We start from the raw sequence: 23,889 nt of genomic DNA on the forward strand, positions 1-23,889 counted from the left end.
GTGGCGGAGCCGAGCTGTTTTGCAGCCATCATTGTGTGGAGTTCAGTTCATCTCACTAGTTTTGTATTTGTCTTGAGGGGTTGTTCCTAATGTTTCTATTTTAGCGAGGTCAAAAAGAGATCCCATTAGTGGCCTACTGATTTTGCTCGATTCCTTTTCTTTTTTTTTTACACGATTTTTCGTTATCTGCAAAGACTAAACAGAGTATTGTGACTCTGTGTTTGTTTGTAAATAGAGAATGAACCAAAGAGAACCAATTCTAAAACAGTAAATACTTGGATAACAATCAATCAAATGGAGAGAGAAGCAGGCACGACGTATTACAACGGGGGCAAAGGCCTGCGTTAACTACCCTTCACTATGTGCAAAGAGAGAGTACTCCTAATAGAAATGAGGGGGGGGGAGGGGCACCATTCAAAGCAGATCAGTGTGCATAAACACGAAAATGTTTTCACTTACCACGTACTTGACATTCGACAGCTTATGATATTTGCTATTAAAAAACCATTGAAATTCACTGAAAAAACCATAGGTTATAGACCATATATAGTTAGGAATTAGCATTTACAAAACCTTGAAAATTCACTGAAAAAACCATAGGTTATAGACCATATATAGTTAGGAATTAGCATTTAAAAAACCTTATTTTACTCACACAAAACCATTGAAATTCCATATATAGTTAGTTGCACTAACTATATATCGCGCACCCGCAATCCACTGCTGATCATGTCACATATTACATCATTCATGACATGGTCAGTGACATCACTGATGACATCACTGATGACATCTCAAATGACATCACTGATGAGATCACTGATGACATCTCATTTGACATCAATGACCACATCACTGATGATATCATTCATGTGACAATACAATGCATCTCCTCACATTTTAATATAACCTCTGTTTCACCCAGTGTTAAATACAGAGTATAATTTTTGAAACCATTGACACACCAATACTAGTTACTACATACGTACTCACTGATTCCTACGTCTACACACACATTCACTCATTCACCCATACAATCATTCATACATACAATCACTCATCTTTACAACACTATCATATGCACTCATACACCTATACAGACACTCACACTCTGCCACTCATCTATGGAGTTACTCACACACCTAGTCAGTCCTGTAAAGAATCAATCACACTTCCATTTTCTTGTCTATACAGTTAAACATAGAGCACCTTACATTTTCAAACATATACTAACACATACTTACTTTCTTATACAATCATTGATACAAGTACACATTGATCTGCACAGAGTCACACACCTCCCAGCCAGCCACACACACACTCAGTCTCCCATACAAATACTTGGACAATCAATCAATAACCCATATAGTTAATCATATAGCTACTGATCAACACATGCAGCAGTTTACAGAACAACAGACATAATGATGCACAAATTAAGACAGTTTAGTCACTAACCCATGCACTCAGTGAGACACATTTAATCACTCACTCATACATTCAGTCATGCACCTACTAAATCCTTCGTCCAGACACTTATACATCTACTCATTCTTCAATATGTAAAACATATTTAAACTTTACAGAAACACACAGTCACTGGATGATGTCATCCGTGATCTCATCAGTGATGTCATTTGAGATGTCATCAGTGATGTCATCAGTGATGTCACTGACCATGTCATGAATGATGTAATATGTGACATGATCAGCAGTGAATTGCGGGTGCGCGATATATAGTTAGTGCAACTAACTATATATGGAATTTCAATGGTTTTGTGTGAGTAAAATAAGGTTATTTAAATGCTAATTCCTAACTATATATGGTCTATAACCTATGGTTTTTTCAGTGAATTTTCAAGGTTTTGTAAATGCTAATTCCTAACTATATATGGTCTATAACCTATGGTTTTTTCAGTGAATATATATATATATATATATATATATATATATATATATACCAACACACTCGTTCACGATTCACAAGAACGAAGTCCAGGCCACCATTAGTTTTCAAAATCCGGATTTAATCACAGCTTTACTCGACGCGTTTCGGGAATTGCCTTCCCTTTCTCACGAGTACAAGAGTCTGTTTGCATCCGATTTTTAAAGTAAATCACGTGATTGTGTTTGAAAAAACAATAATAAACATAGCCAACAGACTACCAAAACATCATACGTCTGGAGCTATGTGATACACTCATATTTAAGAAACGTGCGGCATTTCATAGTATCAACATTTGGGCATTGTTAGTCTTCCTGTGTATGCTTTTTATATGAACAAATTAAATCAAATTTAAACACGTTCAATTATAGCGGTATTCTGGCATAATTATTCCGAAGCCTCTAGAAAATTCACAACTGATTTTGTGTACACGGTATCATTTACAGTGAAATACATTCCCATCTTGTAATTGAGGGTAACGGTATTGCAGGCTTATTCATTGTCTAACATTGCGGAAAGCAATAAGGATAAAATAAAATAAGCGAAAATACAATCCAATGCAGGCCTCGAACTCTAAATCATCGAGTTCATGTCTACCCGCCTTTGATCGTCCGTATGTTAGAGCTATCCCGCTACCTCTCGTTCGGCAACTAAAGATTCACCAGTTATATTATAGCAGCTCCGCGCTAAGGACTGATCGCTTCTTGCATCAGAAGGACCGCTTGTATTCCATTGTCCTGGTTGATCTTTACTTTTATTCGACCTGCACCACACTGATGCTTCCAATTCTGCCCAAGTGGGCCACGGGTTTATTCATTCAAAAAGTCCGTTATTGACAAAACCAGATCATGCCTTACACCAGAAAACACCTTATATTGTGCCATTCCCCTCGGGTTTTTCTGCAATTCGATACATACTGCCACACATTTTCTGATTGTGCTGTACTTTCATACTCTCCCACATTCAATGGTACCTGTGACAAATGATAAAATAAAGTGATTAAATAACCTTCCCTTATCGTGCCTATAGTTCATTCATTCACCATTAAAATCAAGATCAGAGGACAGATCAGCAGAAACCATAGTTGCACACACATCATTCAATTCATCCAAGATGTACACCTAGGGCTTCATCACAGTTGTGCCCCTGGGGCTGTAAGGTATGATACTTAATTATAAATCTTGACTCCAGTCTTCTAAGCTCTTGAAGTCTGTTTCCGCCTCTTTCTCTTATGGGTACTTGGTCAAGTACCACATATGAGAGGAGACTGTTATTGCTTCTGTGGTGGGATGCAAAGTGTCTCGCCATAGGATACTGTTTATCCTGATTTTTTATGGCTCTTAGGTGCTGTAAGATCCTGTCTTTTGCCGGTTTGATTGTACTGCCCACATAGAATTTGTCGCATGGGCATTTGAGTGCATATACCACAAATTCTGTGTGGCATGTCAAATGTTTGGTAATTTTGAAAGGCATACATAGATGTGATAGTTTCACCTCTTTGGCATTGTGGCTGAATTTGCACGCTTTGCACCAGCCACAGACATAGAATCCCTGGATTGGATTCGTTCTCTTTTTATTGACTATCATGGTTTGGCATACTTTGTCTTTTAGACATGTAGGTTTTCTGTACGTAATTTGGGGGTAATCCCTGAGGCTAGGTTGAATGTCTTTATCGGTCTTGAGGGCATTCCAATATTTATTGATTGCTCCTCTGACTTCTTTGGTTTGGGAGTGGTAATCAGTGATGAATCTCACTCCTTCTTTTACACTTTCTTTTTCACTGGCTAAGGGTTGGTTCGTGTCCCTCTCTGCCACTTTTCTTACCGCCTCTGCGATACATTTTTTATTGTATCCTCTGGACTTAAACCTGTCACACATGATGTCTCTTTCTTTCTCATAATCCTGCTGTCTGGTACAGTTTCTTCTGGCTCTCAGTAGTTCACCATACGGGATTGAGTTTATCAGATTTCGGGGGTGGCAGCTTTGTGCATGGAGGAGACTGTTTCCGGCAGTCTCCTTTCTGTACAATGTTGTCACTAGATTCGATTCTTCTATGGTAATTCTTAGGTCTAAGAAATCAACAGTTTTCTTGTCAATATGGCTTGTGAATGACAGATTGAATTCATTTACATTTAAGACAGCCACAAATTCTTCAGCCTCCTCTTTGGTGCCTTCCCAAATTATAAAAATGTCATCAATGTACCGGAGCCATGTGCGTACTCCGGTACAGTATTGATCTAACTTCCTGACAATGAGTTCTTCCCACCATCCTAGGTATATCCCAGCAAAACTTGGGGCAAAACAAGTGCCCATAGAAGTGCCAAGTAGTTGGTGGTAGATGGCACCGTTGAACAAGAAGTAATTCTGGGTAAGACAAGTATAAATCATGTCTAACACCATTTCAGTATGAAACAGGTATGAGATTGATCTTGTGCTCAAAAAGTGTTTACAAGCTTTAATACCCATTTCGTGGGGGATATTGGTGTACAGGCTGTTCACATCCATTGTCATAAGGAGACAGCCTGCATCAACTTTAACATTCGATATTTTTTCTAAGAAATCACCTGAATCCCTCAGATATGAAGGGAGGCCCTGCACGATTGGCTGCAGAAAATGATCTACATATCTTGATGTATTTTCTAGGTTACTATTCCTAGAAGATACTATTGGCCTGCCTGGAGGGTTGATGGGGTCTTTGTGCAATTTTGGGAGTAGGTACAGTGCTGGTAATTTAGGAAATTTACACTTTAGAAAATTAAACTCCTCTGTTTCTAAGAGTTTTTGATTTCTCCATTCACACAGTTTTTCATGATATGCTTGATTTTTACTCTCATATACTTTTCTATTGCTCTTCTCATACTTGGTAGTATCACTAAGTTGTTTCATACCCTCTTGTATATACATTTCTTTTGACATTACCACAATGTTTCCCCCTTTGTCCGATTTTTTTATCACAATGTTATGGTCATTACTTAAACTTTCAATGGCTATTCTTTGCTCTAGACTCAAATTGTTTCTTCCACAATTACTGTTATTGGCTAGTTTTTTGAATTCTGTGATAACTCCCTTCTCAAACACATCAATTGCTTCGTTATTGATCATAGGCAGAAAAATGGATTTTGGTTTAAATCCACTTTTGCTGCTCAAATCCAGCCTGATGTTTTCATTAATTAAATTGAGGGTGGGGTTCTCAATTACATCGGGATTTCCTTCTAATTCATGTATTACTTGTATCATGTCGGGGCGTGGCTTGGACGCCGATGGCGGAGGTCGCCTAGCGTCTCGGCTCTGCGGCCGGACTCCCATTAATCCTGACACAGAGGGGTTTCCCGTATTTCTATTACCCCCCCTGGACACTCTTGTTGACCCGCTTGACCACCTACGCTCGCGGTGGCCCGAGGAGACCCAGGGGCGGAGGGCGACGCCGAAGAACGGAGGCAGCGAGGAGGAGCCCAAGATGGCGCCGACACCGCACTGAGGACGGCCGGGACCCTGATCTGTGCGGCAGCCCTGCAGAACCGAGTGTCTCTTCCCCCTGCTGAGACGTCTGCCTGTGCCCGATTTCTGGAGGATCCCATGCCGGGACCCTGAAGCAGTGACCGGCTATACGGTAGAGGTGCGGGGGAGGGGCGGCGTGACCCGATCGCTGCCTGGTGTGCGCCGAGGCGGGAGCCGACGGCGGTGACCGGGGCGCTTGCCTCGGGGATCCCTGAGTGGCGCTGAGGAACCGGCGGGGGACGTTGTGGGACGCCCCTGGGCCCCCCGACCATGGCGACTCTGCTCCAATTGAGCCCCGTGATAGGGCACTAAGAGGCGGCCGACGGGGGAAAAGTGGTTACTGAGGAGAGCCCTCTGGTGAGCTCACCCTCCACGCCAGGGGGAAGGGAGAAACGCGAAGACCACTACGGCGACCTGCTGGCCCAGAGGAGGCGCCGGGGGACACACCCTGGGGATCAGACACTGACCTCTGCCCGCATAAAGAGGAAGCCTCCGCCGGGCCCAGCATGAGAACTGGAATACTGCGGACCGACGGGGACCTCAGGAGTGGCTGAGGTCCAGTGAAACGACCCCGGAGCACTGCGGAGGGCGCGTTACTCCTGCGGCCTGCCTCGACCTCACCTGCGACAGGGGGCACGAGCTTCCGCAACGGAGGGTGACAGTGTAAGGCCCCTATTGACATCCCAGGGGCCTGATCCGGTCCAACGGTGGGCGGCCGCCCGGAACACCACCTACCGGCCTACTGGACTGAAGGGTGCCCACTGGAGGCAGCAACGAGACGAGCGACCACGGCACGGCCTTGATCGGCCCGCTTAGGGTACACTTGACCAACAGGCACCTATCGCCATGGGAAAACCGAGAGGCCCGAAGGGGGGCGCCCAGACGGCGTCGGACGCAGAACCGCCGGACAATGAGGAACGATCGCACGCAGAAAATTCAGGGAGCCCCCATATTCAGGCACAACTGGACAAAATCCTATTGGCAATCACAGAAACCAGATCAGCCCTACGGGAAGATATTGCGCAGGTGGCGACAGGATTGGGTCTGCTACGTGCAGATCATGGCAAGCTATCTGACCGAGTGAAAGAAGTTGAGGGATCGATGAAACACTTGGAACCGGCACAAAAAGTCCTGGATGCCACGATGAAGGACGCCCTGACCCGCATAGCAGCACTGGAGAAGCGTGCGGAGGATGCGGAAGGGAGAAACAGAAGAAATAACATTCGCGTAGTTGGCCTTCCCGAAAAAATTGAAGGAGGGGACATGGTGGCGTACCTAGAACATTGGCTACGGACAACGGTGGTGCAGGAGGGGCTGTCCCCCTTCTACACATTGGAGAGGGCGCACAGAGTGCCGGCCAGGCCCCCCCTTCAGGGCGGGCCTCCCCGCCCGGTGGTGGCGAGGCTGCTCCATTTCCGAGACAGAGACCTTATACTCCAAGCTGCCAGACAGAAAGGTCCTTATCAGGTGGACAACAGCCGAGTAAACATCTTTCCGGACTATACCTATGACACGCAAAGGCATCGATCATCATTTCTGGCCATCAAGCGGGAACTACGAGCAGAAGGCATCCAGTACTCCCTGTTGTTTCCGGCGCGACTTCGTATCATCGTGGATGGCTCCACCAAGTTCTTCGACACCCCAGACGAGGTGTGTGGTTGGCTGGAACTGTACAGAGCGGGCAAAGATGGCTTCGGAACTTCCTCTCAAGCCACGTTGGAGGATGCGTTGCGGAGGAGGCCTAAAAGATTCAGACACCGAAGAGGCAGAACTACTAGACCGTCCACGGTGGAGACTGCAGCAGAACGACGTGGTGCGTTGGAGATGGTTTCTAACTTATCTGGCCCTTCGATGGAACATCGGGCAGCTCATTCTGAACCGGGGGAGAGTGGTGGCCAATCGGACACAGAAGGCTCCGAGACGGACAGCGTGCGACTTCCGGCGGTTACCCCCGATACAGCTGAAGGACTGCTGGATGAACAATGATAATATGGGGTGAGGAGGTTCTGGTCGGGGAAATGAGGGGAGAGAGGGGGTTGCGTAGGAGTCGTGGGACACAGGAGGGTAAATGTTTCGTTCACTGGTTGCGAGGGGGGGTTGCTGGGACTTCCTTCTACATATTCTATTGTTGTGGGGTTCGGCCGCGCCGCGGCCTGCAGAGGGATCCCGCGTCGACGCTCGGTCCCCCACATTGCCCTTAAGGCACGCCTACGGTGGCTACCGGTAGGATAGCGGGAAGGGAGGTTTTGGAACCTGCAGTTTGGATGGGGACTAGATGGTACTATTTAGAACCTGTTCTGGGGGGGTTGGACGGGGGTTCATGGTTACAAGTTGAGTTACAGTTGTTAAGGGGGGGACTCGTCATCGATGTGGAGGTTGTTGGGCAATTTCCCATGGCCGTGTTGTGCTTGGAGAGACTGGTGAAAGCGTTGTGGGATAATGGCTGACCTCTCGAATTTGAAATGCGTCACCTGGAATGTGCGGGGCCTGCACACCATGTCCAGACGCCATAAGGTCCATGCTTATTTGAAGCGTAGAGGGGTGCATATCGCTTTGCTACAAGAAACGCATCTCAATAAATCTGAGGGGCTTGCGCTGCAGCGTAGATGGCGGGGACAGATATACTGCACCACATACTCAGCTTATGCGAGGGGCGCGCTGATCTGGATAAAGGCGGGAGTACCCCTGCAGGTGGATAGCCACACTATAGATCCAGAGGGGAGATATGTCGCGTTAACAGGGAAGCTTGGGGGCAGAGATTTGAGCATCTGCTGCATTTATGCGCCCAACACGGACCAGCTCGCCTTTCTCAATTCACTGTCGGGTTCTTTGGCTCGTTACCTGTCGGGACCCGTCCTGTTGGGTGGGGACTTTAACTCGGTGCTCGACGTTGACTTGGATAGATCTCATCCTCCCCTCCCGGACTCCCCGGCGCACAGAACGGCGAAGGGTAGACTGTCCTGGCAGACTAGGTGGGGTCTAACGGATATCTGGCGAGCACATAACCCGCTTACTCGGGATTACTCACACTTTTCAGGTATGCACGAGTTACATGTGAGGTTGGACAGCTTCCTGGGATCTGCGGAGGTGGCCACTACAGCGGTACAATCCGAATATTTAGCGAGAACGATCTCTGACCACAATCCGCTATTGCTGGGCCTTAAATGGCTCCAGGGGGCCCCTTGTGTACCTACCTGGAAACTGCGGCCAGAGCTGCTGGAGGATCAGGTGTTTCGCGGGGACCTGGAGAATAGGATAACAAGTTACTTTACGATAAACGAGGGTACGACGACGGAGCGGGCCACGGAATGGGACGCCTTTAAGGTAGTGGTGAGGGGCTATTGTATAACACAAAGGGTCGGAGTGCGCCGCGTGCTCCTGGAAGACCTGACTAGAGCTGATCAGGTCCTCCGTGACCTGGAACTCTCCCGACCGGGTCGCCCAGAGCTTCAGCAGCGGGTCCTGGCGGCTAAGGAGGCGGTGGCGGTGGAGGTTGAGCGGCTACGTAGCTACGACTATAAGACTTACCTATCTAGATCATTAGCGGAAAGCGACAAATCTAGTGCGTTGTTGGCTTGGCTTGCTAACCCTACCAGACGCTCCTCACCCATCGTGGCGATGAGGACTGGCGAGGACAGGGAGGTTTATACTCCGCCTGAAATCCTCCACTGCTTCTGGTACTACTACAAGCAGTTGTATCGTAGTCGACTGCAGCCGGATGCCTCCCCGACGGATGCCTTCCTGAGGGTCCTGCCTATCCCCGCGCTGGATTCGGAACAGGCGAAGGCCCTGGGTCGCGATGTGGAACTGGGTGAGATCAAGGGCGCGATCAAAAGAATGGCGCGTAACAAAACGCCGGGCCTGGATGGCCTACCTGTGGAATTTTATTCCGCATACTCAGATATATTGGCCCCCAAGCTCCTGCAGGTTTACAAGGAAGCGAAATCTTTGGGACGATTGCCGAGCTCGATGCGGGAAGCACTGGTGATACCTCTCCTTAAGCCGGGACGCGAGGGAACGGACCCGGCCTCTTATAGGCCACTCTCAATGCTCACGGTCGACTACAAGATCCTGAGCAGCATATTAGCTGAGCGGTTACTTGAACATATGGGCTCCCTGGTGCACGCCGACCAGGCGGGCTTCATCCCCAAACGTAACACGACAATGAACATTCGAAAATTATTCAGACTACTGGAGGCGAGGCACGAGGATGCTCCCGATCCTATGATTCTTTCGATAGACCTGGAAAAGGCCTTCGACAGCCTGGAATGGGTCTACCTCCACAAGGTCCTTGAGAGATTTGGGCTGGGAGAGGGATACCTGCAATGGACCAGAGTGTTGTACGCCTCGGCGGTGGCCAGAGTGAAATCGGGCCCGCTGGTGTCTCAGCAATACCCAGTACAGCGGGGCACGAGACAAGGTTGCTCGTTGTCCCCATTGTTATTTGCCCTAGCGGTGGAACCGCTGGCTATCTCAATCCGCACAGGTGCCCACTATAGGGGTCTACAATCTCCGTTGGGCCCCCAGTATATTTCCCTGTATGCTGATGACCTGCTGCTCTTCCTCGAGGACGCTGCTGCGGCCCTGACGGGAGCGGACTCGGTGCTCACGTCTTTTGGGGAGTTGTCGGGACTTCAGGTGAATTGGGCTAAGACCTGCCTGTTTCCGGTACGCCATGGTGGCCTCCAACCGGACATGCATAGAGAAATTAGATGGGAACCGACCTGTTTTAAGTACCTGGGGGTACATGTTTATCACCGCCCGGCTGACATACTAGAGGGTAATATCTCCAGGGGCATTCGAGCCCTCAAGGGTAGCATGTCCTTTTGGTCTACCCTACCCCTATCGGTGGCGGGGCGTGTAGCACTATTAAAGATGGTGGCACTACCCCGATTGCTGTACTTCTTTCGAACGCTCCCGGTGTGGATCCCCAGGTCTATTTTTAAGAACCTTGACTCCATAATCGTGTCATTCCTATGGGGCACAGGCCGGCGTAGGGTGGCGCTCCAGACCTTGCTGAGACCTAGAGCGGAAGGAGGTTGGGCGGCCCCGGACTTTGAGACATACTATTTAGCAGCCCAGTTGCAGTTTTACACCCAAGAAGTCGCTCGTGAGTTCCGCGGCCCGGAGGAACTGCGGGGCAGTGGCACACCAAGACATGTTTTATCGTACATTGCGCTGCAACAGACACTAGAGTTGAAACATCTCACTCAGGAAGACCGCACCATACGTTCCTGCTGGAACCGAGTACATCGCAAACTAGGCGGATCGCGGCCTTATGCCCCGGAGATCCCGCTGGGAATGCTCACCGCACTGCCCCACGGCGGAGACTGGTCCCGTCTCAGTGTTTGGGAAGACATGGGGATACAGACGGTAGGCGACCTTTACGAGGATGGGGGGCTGCTGCCCTTCCGGGCCCTTTTGGACCGCTACGACATCCCTAGGGGCGATTTCCTGATCCACGCCGCAATCACGAGAGCGATTCAGGCTCACTGGAAGACTGGCCACGAGGAGCCGCAGTTGTCAACGGCATGCCAATATGTCATGATGTCTGCGGGGACTGTGAAGGCGGTGTCCTGCCTCTACTCCAGATTGGTGGAGGGGAGATTGACCCCCTTGGCGGCCCTCAAAGCCAAATGGGAGACGGACATAGGTAGAGAAATTCCGGAGTCCACGTGGTCCCAGCTGCTGCAGAGAGCTTGGAAGGGGACGAGGAACGCACGCTTCCAGTTGGTCCACTTCTATGTGTTGCATAGAGCCTACCTGACTCCGGTGAAGCTGCAGCAATACTTTGGTCTGGAGACGGCAGCCTGCCCTAGGTGTGGGGCACCCGGGGCGAACCTCATGCACATGTTGTGGTCCTGCTCTGTGCTGACTTCCTATTGGGCGATCGTAGGAGACACACTGACCGCGGCGACTGGTAGATCATTACAGATGGACGCAGCTGTGGGATCTTACACTGGTTTCCGCATACACCTAAAACTAAAATTACCAGTAAATTCATCGATTTGGGATTACTGTTAGCTAAACGGGAAATTACCAGACACTGGAAGGCGCGAGCTGGTCCGTCGGACACTAAATGGCGCAATGAGCTGCTTAAATGGGCAGGGAGTGAAAGCACGCTGCGATTCCAGCAGGCAAAGCGAAGACAGGATGAACGGGCGCTGGAGACGGCTCAGGCTTGGGAAACGATAGTGCAGGCCCTGCGCGACCATAGCATTCATACTGACACGGACAGCACGGAAGGGGGAGGCCTGGATCCCACAGACGCGACGTAATAGCATAGCACGACGCCACCAAGGCAGTCTCACGGCCTATTTAACAGAAGAGGAACATACAAAGTTGATCTACCGATGACGAGTGGGGTGGTGGGTGGGAGATGGAGGAGGCGGGGTGATTTTGTTTTTTTAAGGCACCGGGACAATGAATAGTGATGAACAACACTGTCTTCCTCTGGAGGGTAGAGTAAGCGGAGGGAGGGAGGGGGATAGGTTGGGGGTAGTTGGATAAAAGCAGATGGGACTAACTATATTGTCTGCAATATACTATGTGCATAGAGTGGTATACGATACCAGAAAATGGCGTACGCCGCCCGACCTCCGGGTTGTGGGCTGAATGGCCGTGTATAATGATTATATGGTTCCCACCCACACTTGATTGCATAATGAAGCAGATGCCAACGTTGTACTTAGAATCACTTCCTGCAATAAAAATATATTTACCAAAAAAAATAAAAATTACTTGTATCATGTCCGCATCTCCAATTTGTAATGTACTTGGAGTCTCAGAGCTTGTACCTGGTTCGCTGTTAATTCTGGTGGCGAAAAGGTCTATGCGGCTCTGTGTATAGTTAAAGTTAGAAGTAGGGCCCTACTTCTAACTTTAACTATACACAGAGCCGCATAGACCTTTTCCGATTTACTAGGAAACTCAGACTGAGGAAATGGTTCGCCACCAGAATTAACAGCGAACCAGGTACAAGCTCTGAGACTCCAAGTACATTACAAATTGGAGATGCGGACATGATACAAGTAATGCATGAATTAGAAGGAAATCCCGATGTAATTGAGAACCCCACCCTCAATCTAATTAATGAAAACATCAGGCTGGATTTGAGCAGCAAAAGTGGATTTAAACCAAAATCCATTTTTCTGCCTATGATCAATAACGAAGCAATTGATGTGTTTGAGAAGGGAGTTATCACAGAATTCAAAAAACTAGCCAATAACAGTAATTGTGGAAGAAACAATTTGAGTCTAGAGCAAAGAATAGCCATTGAAAGTTTAAGTAATGACCATAACATTGTGATAAAAAAATCGGACAAAGGGGGAAACATTGTGGTAATGTCAAAAGAAATGTATATACAAGAGGGTATTAAACAACTTAGTGATACTACCAAGTATGAGAAGAGCAATAGAAAAGTATATGAGAGTAAAAATCAAGCATATCATGAAAAACTGTGTGAATGGAGAAATCAAAAACTCTTAGAAACAGAGGAGTTTAATTTTCTAAAGTGTAAATTTCCTAAATTACCAGCACTGTACCTACTCCCAAAATTTCACAAAGACCCCATCAACCCTCCAGGCAGGCCAATAGTATCTTCTAGGAATAGTAACCTAGAAAATACATCAAGATATGTAGATCATTTTCTGCAGCCAATCGTGCAGGGCCTCCCTTCATATCTGAGGGATTCAGGTGATTTCTTAGAAAAAATATCGAATGTTAAAGTTGATGCAGGCTGTCTCCTTATGACAATGGATGTGAACAGCCTGTACACCAATATCCCCCACGAAATGGGCATTAAAGCTTGTAAACACTTTTTGAGCACAAGATCAATCTCATACCTGTTTCATACTGAAATGGTGTTAGACATGATTTATACTTGTCTTACGCAGAATTACTTCTTGTTCAACGGTGCCATCTACCACCAACTACTTGGCACTTCTATGGGCACTTGTTTTGCCCCAAGTTTTGCTGGGATATACCTAGGATGGTGGGAAGAACTCATTGTCAGGAAGTTAGATCAATACTGTACCGGAGTACGCACATGGCTCCTGTACATTGATGACATTTTTATAATTTGGGAAGGCACCAAAGAGGAGGCTGAAGAATTTGTGGCTGTCTTAAATGTAAATGAATTCAATCTGTCATTCACAAGCCATATTGACAAGAAAACTGTTGATTTCTTAGACCTAAGAATTACCATAGAAGAATCGAATCTAGTGACAACATTGTACAGAAAGGAGACTGCCGGAAACAGTCTCCTCCATGCACAAAGCTGCCACCCCCGAAATCTGATAAACTCAATCCCGTATGGTGAACTACTGAGAGCCAGAAGAAACTGTACCAGACAGCAGGATTATGAGAAAGAAAGAGACATCATGTGTGACAGGTTTAAGTCCAGAGGATACAATAAAAAATGTATCGCAGAGGCGGTAAGAAAAGTGGCAGAGAGGGACACGAACAAACCCTTAGCCAGTGAAAAAGAAAGTGTAAAAGAAGGAGTGAGATTCATCACTGATTACCACTCCCAAACCAAAGAAGTCAGAGGAGCAATCAATAAATATTGGAATGCCCTCAGGACCGATAAAGACATTCAACCTAGCCTCAGGGATTACCCCCAAATTACGTACAGAAAACCTACATGTCTAAAAGACAAAGTATGCCAAACCATGATAGTCAATAAAAAGAGAACAAATCCAATCCAGGGATTCTATGTCTGTGGCCGGTGCAAAGCGTGCAAATTCAGCCACAATGCCAAAGAGGTGAAACTATCACATCTATGTATGCCTTTCAAAATTACCAAACATTTGACATGCCACACAGAATTTGTGGTATATGCACTCAAATGCCCATGCGACAAATTCTATGTGGGCAGTACAATCAAACCGGCAAAAGACAGGATCTTACAGCACCTAAGAGCCATACAAAATCAGGATAAACAGTATCCTATGCCGAGACACTTTGCATCCCACCACAGAAGCAATAACAGTCTCCTCTCATATGTGGTACTTGACCAAGTACCCATAAGAGAAAGAGGCGGAAACAGACTTCAAGAGCTTAGACGACTGGAGTCAAGATTAATAATTAAGTATCATACCTTACAGCCCCAGGGGCACAACTGTGATGAAGCCCTAGGTGTACATCTTGGATGAATTGAATGATGTGTGTGCAACTATGGTTTCTGCTGATCTGTCCTCTGATCTTGATTTTAATGGTGAATGAATGAACTATAGGCACGAAAAGGGAAGGTTATTTAATCACTTTATTTTATCATTTGTCACAGGTACCATTGAATGTGGGAGAGTATGAAAGTACAGCACAATCAGAAAATGTGTGGCAGTATGTATCGAATTGCAGAAAAACCCGAGGGGAATGGCACAATATAAGGTGTTTTCTGGTGTAAGGCATGATCTGGTTTTGTCAATAACGGACTTTTTGAATGAATAAACCCGTGGCCCACTTGGGCAGAATTGGAAGCATCAGTGTGGTGCAGGTCGAATAAAAGTAAAGATCAACCAGGACAATGGAATACAAGCGGTCCTTCTGATGCAAGAAGCGATCAGTCCTTAGCGCGGAGCTGCTATAATATAACTGGTGAATCTTTAGTTGCCGAACGAGAGGTAGCGGGATAGCTCTAACATACGGACGATCAAAGGCGGGTAGACATGAACTCGATGATTTAGAGTTCGAGGCCTGCATTGGATTGTATTTTCGCTTATTTTATTTTATCCTTATTGCTTTCCGCAATGTTAGACAATGAATAAGCCTGCAATACCGTTACCCTCAATTACAAGATGGGAATGTATTTCACTGTAAATGATACCGTGTACACAAAATCAGTTGTGAATTTTCTAGAGGCTTCGGAATAATTATGCCAGAATACCGCTATAATTGAATGTGTTTAAATTTGATTTAATTTGTTCATATAAAAAGCATACACAGGAAGACTAACAATGCCCAAATGTTGATACTATGAAATGCCGCACGTTTCTTAAATATGAGTGTATCACATAGCTCCAGACGTATGATGTTTTGGTAGTCTGTTGGCTATGTTTATTATTGTTTTTTCAAACACAATCACGTGATTTACTTTAAAAATCGGATGCAAACAGACTCTTGTACTCGTGAGAAAGGGAAGGCAATTCCCGAAACGCGTCGAGTAAAGCTGTGATTAAATCCGGATTTTGAAAACTATTGGTGGCCTGGACTTCGTTCTTGTGAATCGTGAACGAGTGTGTTGGTATGTGAAGGGATTGGCGATCCCGTCCCTGGCCCGCCACTGCAAGGGCTGCAAGAGGCCACTACAGCTTGGCGCCAAAACTTAGGCTGGAATATTTATATATATATATATATATATATATATCTATATATATATATATATATATATATATATATATTCACGCTCCAACTCCTGCAGATGCAAATGTAATAAAGAACATCTAAGAATTACCCCCGGAGTGCGTGGTTTCTAGTACGAGCCAAGTGGAAACCCTGAGCTGAATATATATATATATATAGTGATTTTTTTCCAAGCTTCTTCCTTTTAGGAAACAATAGGTCGCACTCTAGTGATGGTATTCAAAAAGCTTGAATTAATTTATTACATTTATCCCAAACGTGAAAAACACACCAACACATTTCGATCTCGAGCTTTTTCCATACCATCACTGGAGTGCTACCTATTTTTTCCTGAAAGGAAGAAGCTTGGCAATAATTAGCGGTTCAGCTCAACCGCGGGGGTAATGCACGGCAATAAGCAGTGCCATGTACGTAAGAAGAGCTGCAGGATTGAAAATTATATATATAAATATATATATATATATTATATATATATATATATATATATATATATATATATATATATATATATATATATATATATAAATCAAATACAGTGCTCCTGAATGAGGGGCGTGCCGGATTCCAGCTTCAGTGGGCTGGAAATACTTCATGACTCAGTTTCATCCCCGAAACTCCCCGGAAAACTCCAACACTCTACAGGTTGATGAATAACTCATTTGTTCTCCTGCGTGGCCGCACATGACGCGTTTCGGCTGGCTCCTCCGTCTTTCTCAAATTCTATATGTGTGTCTGTAATATCCTTGAGCACTTTTGTTGTGAAGTCGGTGAGTGTGCATCTGGAATAATTTCCCAAGACCGGAGAGATTCTAACTTTCATGGTTTTTGTCATTTTTGTGGGACACCCCAACCATAATTAACTGACCTGAACTGCTTATGCTTATGATGAGCGCTAAAGAGTGCTCTGGTACAAATGGGATTCCAGGATCTCTAACCTACAAGGCTGCAAGAACGGTATGCCAGAAACAAAACTTTGTTTTTTGTGCGAGGGCTGATAAATAACCAGGACAGAAAGCAGTCTAGAGTAGCCTGGTAGCAGATTATTGCTAGTAAAAGAACTTCCCACTGCATATAACATAGCACAATGCAACAAAATATCAGCTGTAATACAGACAGTTGTCTGGCACTATTCAAATACAATAATATGCTAATGAATTGCACTAGAAGAACCATAAAAGCCCTGAGACTGGTACTTCAAATATGATAAAACAAGAGTTACAGCAATTATGAATTCAAGATTTTGATTCTGGTTGGTGCTCATAGTTACCTGCATGACTCCCTTACCTTGTTGTGATACTGCAACATTTGGGTGATGATTCTTATCTTTGGATGGTAGTTCTTTATTGAAATAACTCTACAAAAAAAGAAAGGGGATTTTAAAGTTTGGCTTGATGGAATGCCTAAGAAAACGACAATTATTTAGCAGAAGATATATTCATTGCATCACAAACTAAAGCAGGGTATTTATATAAATGTCCTCATCAACAGTGTTCCTGTGAGTATATTCATTGGATTAGCTGTTATGATTACAAGCTTTTGGTTGTGGGATGTGCACTGCGCTGTGTTTGCCCGTTTTATCCATGCTCTAGAGTATCACTCCCATCCTGGAGTGTGTTAGAGAAATCCGTAAGTTGCTACTGATCGTAAGGCTGTCACTCTAGGCACTGGGTTGATACTGAACTCTATTCAGCCTGCAATTCATTCATGCTTCAATTCAATATCGCTTATTCTGTTTGTTTCATCAATATTTCCATTTATTCTTCATTCGTAATTTTCTTGTTGTCAACATGTTTCATTCACATTGATTTCATTGTTTAGTTCCATAATACGTGTATACACATTCCAATGCATTTCGGTGCTCTCTGCACCTTCATCAGGGAACAATCTGCAATTAGTAGTCTGTTCCAACTTGACTGTTTCATTTATAATCCTATTACTTCTAACTGCGGTTTCTATTAACCCCTTTACGCGCTCACTTTGACATGCTTTGGTGCACATTATGCTTTCTGATTTTATAAACCAATGCCCGTAGTGGCTGTGGATGTATCCCTTAAATATTGGTGTTTACACTTACTATTGCCACCATTATTACACTATATTCATGAGTAAGTGCTGTCTTCGTATCGCTAAATCACTGTCGGCTCATAGTTAAGTAACTTTCTAAAAAAGGTCCACATTTATGTTATATTTCATGAGAAGCACCAAATATTTATACTTCATTCTAACTGGCTCTTGAGCTAACTCCCTTCATTAAAGAAAATGCCGATTACTGCTTGCACTCAACTCGTTGTAATTAAGTAAACGCCCAACCTTTTCACCGCGTGTCACCGCATATTTTTGGCATATTGTCATGAGACTTACGTTACTTGCATGTGCTTCCTCGCTATAGCGCTACGTTATTCTTAGCTTGCATTTTCATATACATTTAACCAGCGCTCTGCTATTGTGCCGCACTCCGGTAAAGGAGACGCCGCTTCTATCTCACTCAGCTCACCTTGTTAGTTCAAATGTGTCCTCTCTCCTCCGCCGCTGCCGGCGATACTCTCGGGATATGCTATGACGTGTACTTCACGTGATGTTAGCCCTGAATAAACTATCGCGCGTGCGCGCTGTGGGAATATCGCGCGTAGCTGTTTTTTTGAAAAAACTTTATTGGGACATACAATTATCCCGTGTGCTTGGTAAACTTTCTAAATGTGCTATCAAGGAGCGTACTACATTACCAGTAACCATGACACCTTGGCGTCTTGAAATGTTCAACACATGTCCATTAAAGACCATTCTTATCACACTTAAGTGTATGATGAATTCCAAATTCATAAGTAACATGTAAATTCAGTCCTGTCATTAAGCCTGTGTGGCTTTAAACTGTTCAGGTGGTATATCCAATGATTTTCTCTTTTTAACAAGTTTTTCTTGTTAAGCGGACCTTCTTTCTTGGGGATAATTTCCAATACACTAGCTCTTAATTGGCTGATGTGGTGGTTTTTTTTGGAAATGAACCACTACCGATGATTTGGGTGATTTGGTACGAATGTTACTTTTATGCTCGTTGAGCCGGGTTTTCAATTTTCTTTCCGTGCGTCCGACGTACACCGAGCCACACGGACATTTGAGCATATATACTATGTTCATGGAGTCGCACGTCGCATTGACTTTCAAAGGAATCTTGTATCCCTTCATGGGATGGGAAATGGAACTCCCCTTCATTACGTTATGGCAATTGATGCAGTTCAAACAGGGGATGGTTCCCCGAAATGCACTCATAGTTGATTGTTCCCTTGGGTGTTTCAACAATTCACCTAGATTTTTCGCTCTGGTGTACGCGAATCGAGGTTCTTTTGAGAAAATTCCTTGAAAGTCTGGTTCCAGCGTAAGTATACGCCAGTGTCTTTTTATGATAGCTTTGTATTGGAAGCTTACATTAGAAAATTTACTAACGCATGTAATCCGTTGTTCAGAGGTCCGTGTCTTACTGGTCAAAAGTTCACTTCTGGATTTGGTTCTTGTTCTGGTTAGTGCTTCCTGTATTATTTCATCTGGGTACCCCCTTTCTTTAAATCTTTTCGCCATATTGTCTAATTGCGATTCACATTGTGTATCCTCAGAGACCACTCTCTTAACCCTAAGAAACCGAGAATAGGGTAAGTGTTTTTTGAGTGCATGGGGGTGATGACTCTCATATTTTAAGAGGTTATTTCTATCCGTTTTCTTTCGATATAGGTTGGTATTGAATTGGTTTTCCTCCCTTGTTATCTCTACATCTAAGAACTGGATGCATCTGTCATTTATCTGCCATGTAAATCCAATGCGATCATCTTTGGTGTCCAAAATCTCCAATTGTTTCTGCAACGACTCCATGGTACCTCTCAAAATTATAAATATATCGTCTATAAATCTGAAAAACATAAGTAGGTGATTTTGCCATTCCTCATTTTCATAGATGTGTTGTTCTTCGAATGATGTCATATACAAGTTCGCGTAAGCTGGGGCGGCACAATTACCCATCGATGTTCCACTGCGCTGGATAAACCATCTGTTTTCATACGTGAAGTAACTGTGATAAGAGTGAATTCCATCAGTTCCATTAGGAACACCTGTAGTTCATGTGAATAGGTGCTATTCAGCAACGCTTTTTCCACCGCCTCTAGGCCTTGTTGATGGGGTATTGATGTATACAGTGCCTTGACATCCACTGTGGCCATGATTATTGTTTCCGGTGTGTTGAGTGCTTGCAGTTTCATAAAAAAATCAGCGGTATCCTTTATGTATGATCTGGTTCTGTAAACTAATGGTTGCATGTATCTGTCCAAAAATTTCCCTACTGGTTCATGTAAACTCATTTTTGTTGAGACGATGGGGCGACATGGTGGTTTTATCATATCTTTTTGTACTTTGGGTACCATGTAGAGGCTCGGACTGATGGGATTGTCCTGTGTCAAATACTTCATTGTTTTCAAATTGATAATGCCTCTGTCTTGTGCTTTTTGGAGAATCAGTGACAAGGTTTTGCGAATCTCTTCAGTTGGATCAAAATCTATTTCCATGTATGTATTTTCGTCATTAAGATGTTCTATGACTGCTTCTTGATAATATGATTTATTCAATATGACCATCGCTCCCCCTTTATCCGCTTTCTGGCAGATAATGTCTTTGTTTTTGGCCATTGCACTCACTATTCCAAATTCTTTATTGGTCATGTTTCTCCGCTTGTTTTTTTTAGTGTTGATCATGCTAATTTCTTGTTTACATAGCTGTTCAAACAAATCTATGGTTTTGTGGCTGATTGGCGACATGAATATACTGCGAGTCTTTAAACCCTTAAGTTCATCCGTTGGTTCAGTTCTTGTTTCTGTGACTACATTTTCAAAGAAATGACGCAATCTCATTTTGCGAGTCAACTTAAATAAACTCAATTCCAATTCCAATTTATTGGCATGTGCAGTTGGTCCATAGGACATGCCCTTCTGTAGAGTTTTCATTTGTGCTTGATTCAATTGACTATCTGATATGTTGATAACTAGGTTCTTTTCTTCTGTCAGTTCTTCTTCGTTTTGTCCTTCTTTGCCGTTACGTTTCTGGTTTGAGGTGGTCCCTTCTCTTTTTGTTTTACCACTTCCCCTCCGGGGTCTTCCGTATCTTCGGGGCCTCCTTCTAAAAAAGGCACGCCTGTTGATGAAGGTCCTGCTTTATCTTGTGATCGAGGGGCTCTTTGCGGACGTCCTCTTTCCGATGTCAATTTTTCACTGTCGGTTGACGATGTGTCAGTTTGCGAAGTGTAAGCTTTAGTTTGTCTCCGTTTGGCGTATATTTCCGCCCAAGTATATACTTCCTGAAGTTTATAATCAAGCGTGTCACACTTGTATTTTCTGAGTTTTCTATCATTTACCTCCTGTGTATGCCGTATCAGTTGGTTGTTAATATCCTCCAGGATTTTCTTTAATTCTTCTTCTGAGACTAATTGCTTCAGTTCTTCTGTAGTCTTATCAATGTCTGTTTTCAATTCCTCCAGGATTCTCGATAACTCTTCGATTATTAAAAGAATTAAGTCTAAACTACACTTGTTTAGAATAGCGAACCATCGTTCTGTAAATGGTTTAGAGTTTTTGCATAGAGAGGGTCTCAGGGCTATGCGGAGGCCCCTGGGGATTCTTTGTGCTTTATGGTATTTTACCATGGTACTGGCGTGTAGCCGCTGATTGATCTCCTTGCGTGTCAAGTATAATAGGTGTTTAATATGTTGTTCCTTATTTTTAATGAAGGTATGTTCCACTGGTACAGCGTGAATTAATGAGTATATCCTTTCACTGGCTTCTGCCGTGAACGCAAATGTTTCCACTCTAATCTCTGTTGAATGAGTGATTTCTTCGTACTGCATTTTACTGATAGGCGTGCTACTTCCCTTTGGGGGGTTAATGCAAACAAGCTTTTGGTTGTGGGATGTGCACTGCGCTGTGTTTCCCCATTTTATCCGTGCTCTAGAGTATCACTCCCCTCCTGGAGTGTGTTAGAGAAATCCGTAAGTTGCAGACATACTGATCGCGATCAGTAGGTCTGCAATTTACGGATTTCTCTAACACACTCCAGGAGGGGAGTGATACTCTAGAGCACGGATAAAACGGGCAAACACAGCGTAGTGCACATCCCACAACCAAAAGCTTGTTTGCATTAACCCCCCAAAGGGAAGTAGCACACCTATCAGAAAAATGCAGTACGAAGAAATCACTCATTCAGCAGAGATTAGAGTGGAAACATTTGCGTTCACGGCAGAAGCCAGTGAAAGGATAAACTCAATAATTCACGCTGAACCAGTGGAACATACCTTCATTAAAAATAAGGAACAACATATTAAACACCTATTATACTTGACACGCAAGAAGATCAATCAGCGGCTACACGCCAGCACCATGGTAAAATACCATAAAGCACAAAGAATCCCCAGGGGCCCTTCGCATAGCCCTGAGACCCTGTATATGCAAAAACTCTAAACCATTTACAGAACGATGGTTCGCTATTCTAAACAAGTGTAGTTTAGACTTTTTTAAAAAAAAATTTTTATTGATAACAAAGTGTAGTCACACAGCGTCACGCCAACAACCCTGAGGCTGGCCGCTATCAAACCATAGCACGACATTAGGGATGTGATATAGTCCACGTCATTCAAAGAACGAACCGCAGCAGCATCCCAGGCGCGTCAACAGTGAGCATATGCAACAACAAAAAATCAATAGTGTTTACAATTTTCTGGTAAATAGACATGCAGCGATCAGTTAGCAAGGAAAAGAAAACAGGTTAACTGTACAAATACAAATGTCCTAGGAGCAGAAAGCCGAACAGTACAAATCAAGCAATGTCTATCCACCATTTTTCTCCCTCCACCCCCCTCCCCTTCCCTCTCCCCAAACAAGAAAACAGTAACAGAACCTAACTCTGGTGCAGAGGAGAAAAGCCACGAACGGGCATAAGGTCGGTTGTAAGGAAGGAGCAATGTCTGTGGGTGGGGCGACAGAGAGCGAACGTACCGGCATAAGCAGAAGTCCTTGTAGTAAAGGGGAGCATGTCAGCGCAAGGGAAGGAGAGAGGCCTACTCGTGCTGGGGGGGGAGATGGTGCAAATTTCGGGAGAGGCAGAGTATAACCCGGACATGCACAGGCACCAAGCTACATGCAGGACCCCACCATATCTAGAGCGCTCGCATAAAATGCAGCTATCACCCAGGGCGCACTGTAGCAGCGGAGTACCTCTGCAGGGAAAGTGGGATCATCCCATATCATCAGATATCGCGTCTGGTGACGATTGTGTAGTCAGGAGTGGCTGCACGCTCACGCGTCCACAGCGTGAAGGGCTCCCAGATGTCTCTAGGCCTGGAAGCGGTAGGCATCATCTCCCAGTAGCGCTCAAGCCGTGTGTTGCCGTATGTCACATCCCGAACCCATGCAGCAAACGAAGGCAGCGCTCGCCTACCCCAGTGCACCGCCACCTGCCTCTTGGCATAAAGGAGCAGTAGCGCATGTAACTTTCTGTGTGCGGGCAATGTGTCATGAACCCAACCCAGTAGCCCCAGGAGCGGGGACGGTGCGTCTGACCTATGAAGTATCTGGTTAATAGCAGCGAAGACGTTCAGCCAGTACTCCTCTAGTTTAGGGCAGCTCCATGCCACGTGTACAAAAGAGGCATTCTCGCGGCCGCATTTCCAACACCCAGAGTCCTCCCTAAGACCCATGCGGTGTAGCGAGATCGGCGTGCAGTAGTATCTGTGCAAAAACTTAAAATGTACTAATCGTAGCCTGTAATTGGGCGATAACATCGTAAGTTGCCTGCAGCAGAAGTCCCACTGTTCCTCTGTCAGGGGCTCCTCCAGGTCCACATTCCAAGCTTGCATTGAAGAAGGCACTATGACGGGGGATTGGTCCTGCATACAGTCGTACAGTCGGGACACAAGCTTTCTGGGGGAGGGCCTCGAGAGGAGATTCTGAAGGGCCATGAGCTGCGGCGGTTCGTCGGGGAACTGGGGCCACATCGCCTTACAGGACGCCTTCAATGAGTGGTATAGAAATAGGTCAGAAAAGGACTCTGGGTGTCCC

General features: G+C 45.1%; 1 protein-coding gene across 5 annotated transcripts in view; it reads right to left on the reverse strand.

Moving 5' to 3' along the window:
- The window catches only part of KCNMA1 (potassium calcium-activated channel subfamily M alpha 1), a 1,543,535-nt gene that overhangs the window by 516,168 nt on the left and 1,003,478 nt on the right, over nt 1-23,889 (reverse strand). For all 5 annotated transcript variants that reach the window (XM_078643370.1, XM_078643368.1, XM_078643365.1 and 2 more), the window contains exon 13: nt 17,090-17,159. In XM_078643370.1, coding sequence (XP_078499496.1) covers nt 17,090-17,159 — 70 coding nt within the window. The remainder of the gene's footprint in view (nt 1-17,089; nt 17,160-23,889) is intronic.

The sequence above is a fragment of the Lissotriton helveticus genome, chromosome 5_1, assembly GCF_964261635.1.
Source record: "Lissotriton helveticus chromosome 5_1, aLisHel1.1, whole genome shotgun sequence".
NCBI classification, from domain to species: domain Eukaryota; kingdom Metazoa; phylum Chordata; class Amphibia; order Caudata; family Salamandridae; genus Lissotriton; species Lissotriton helveticus.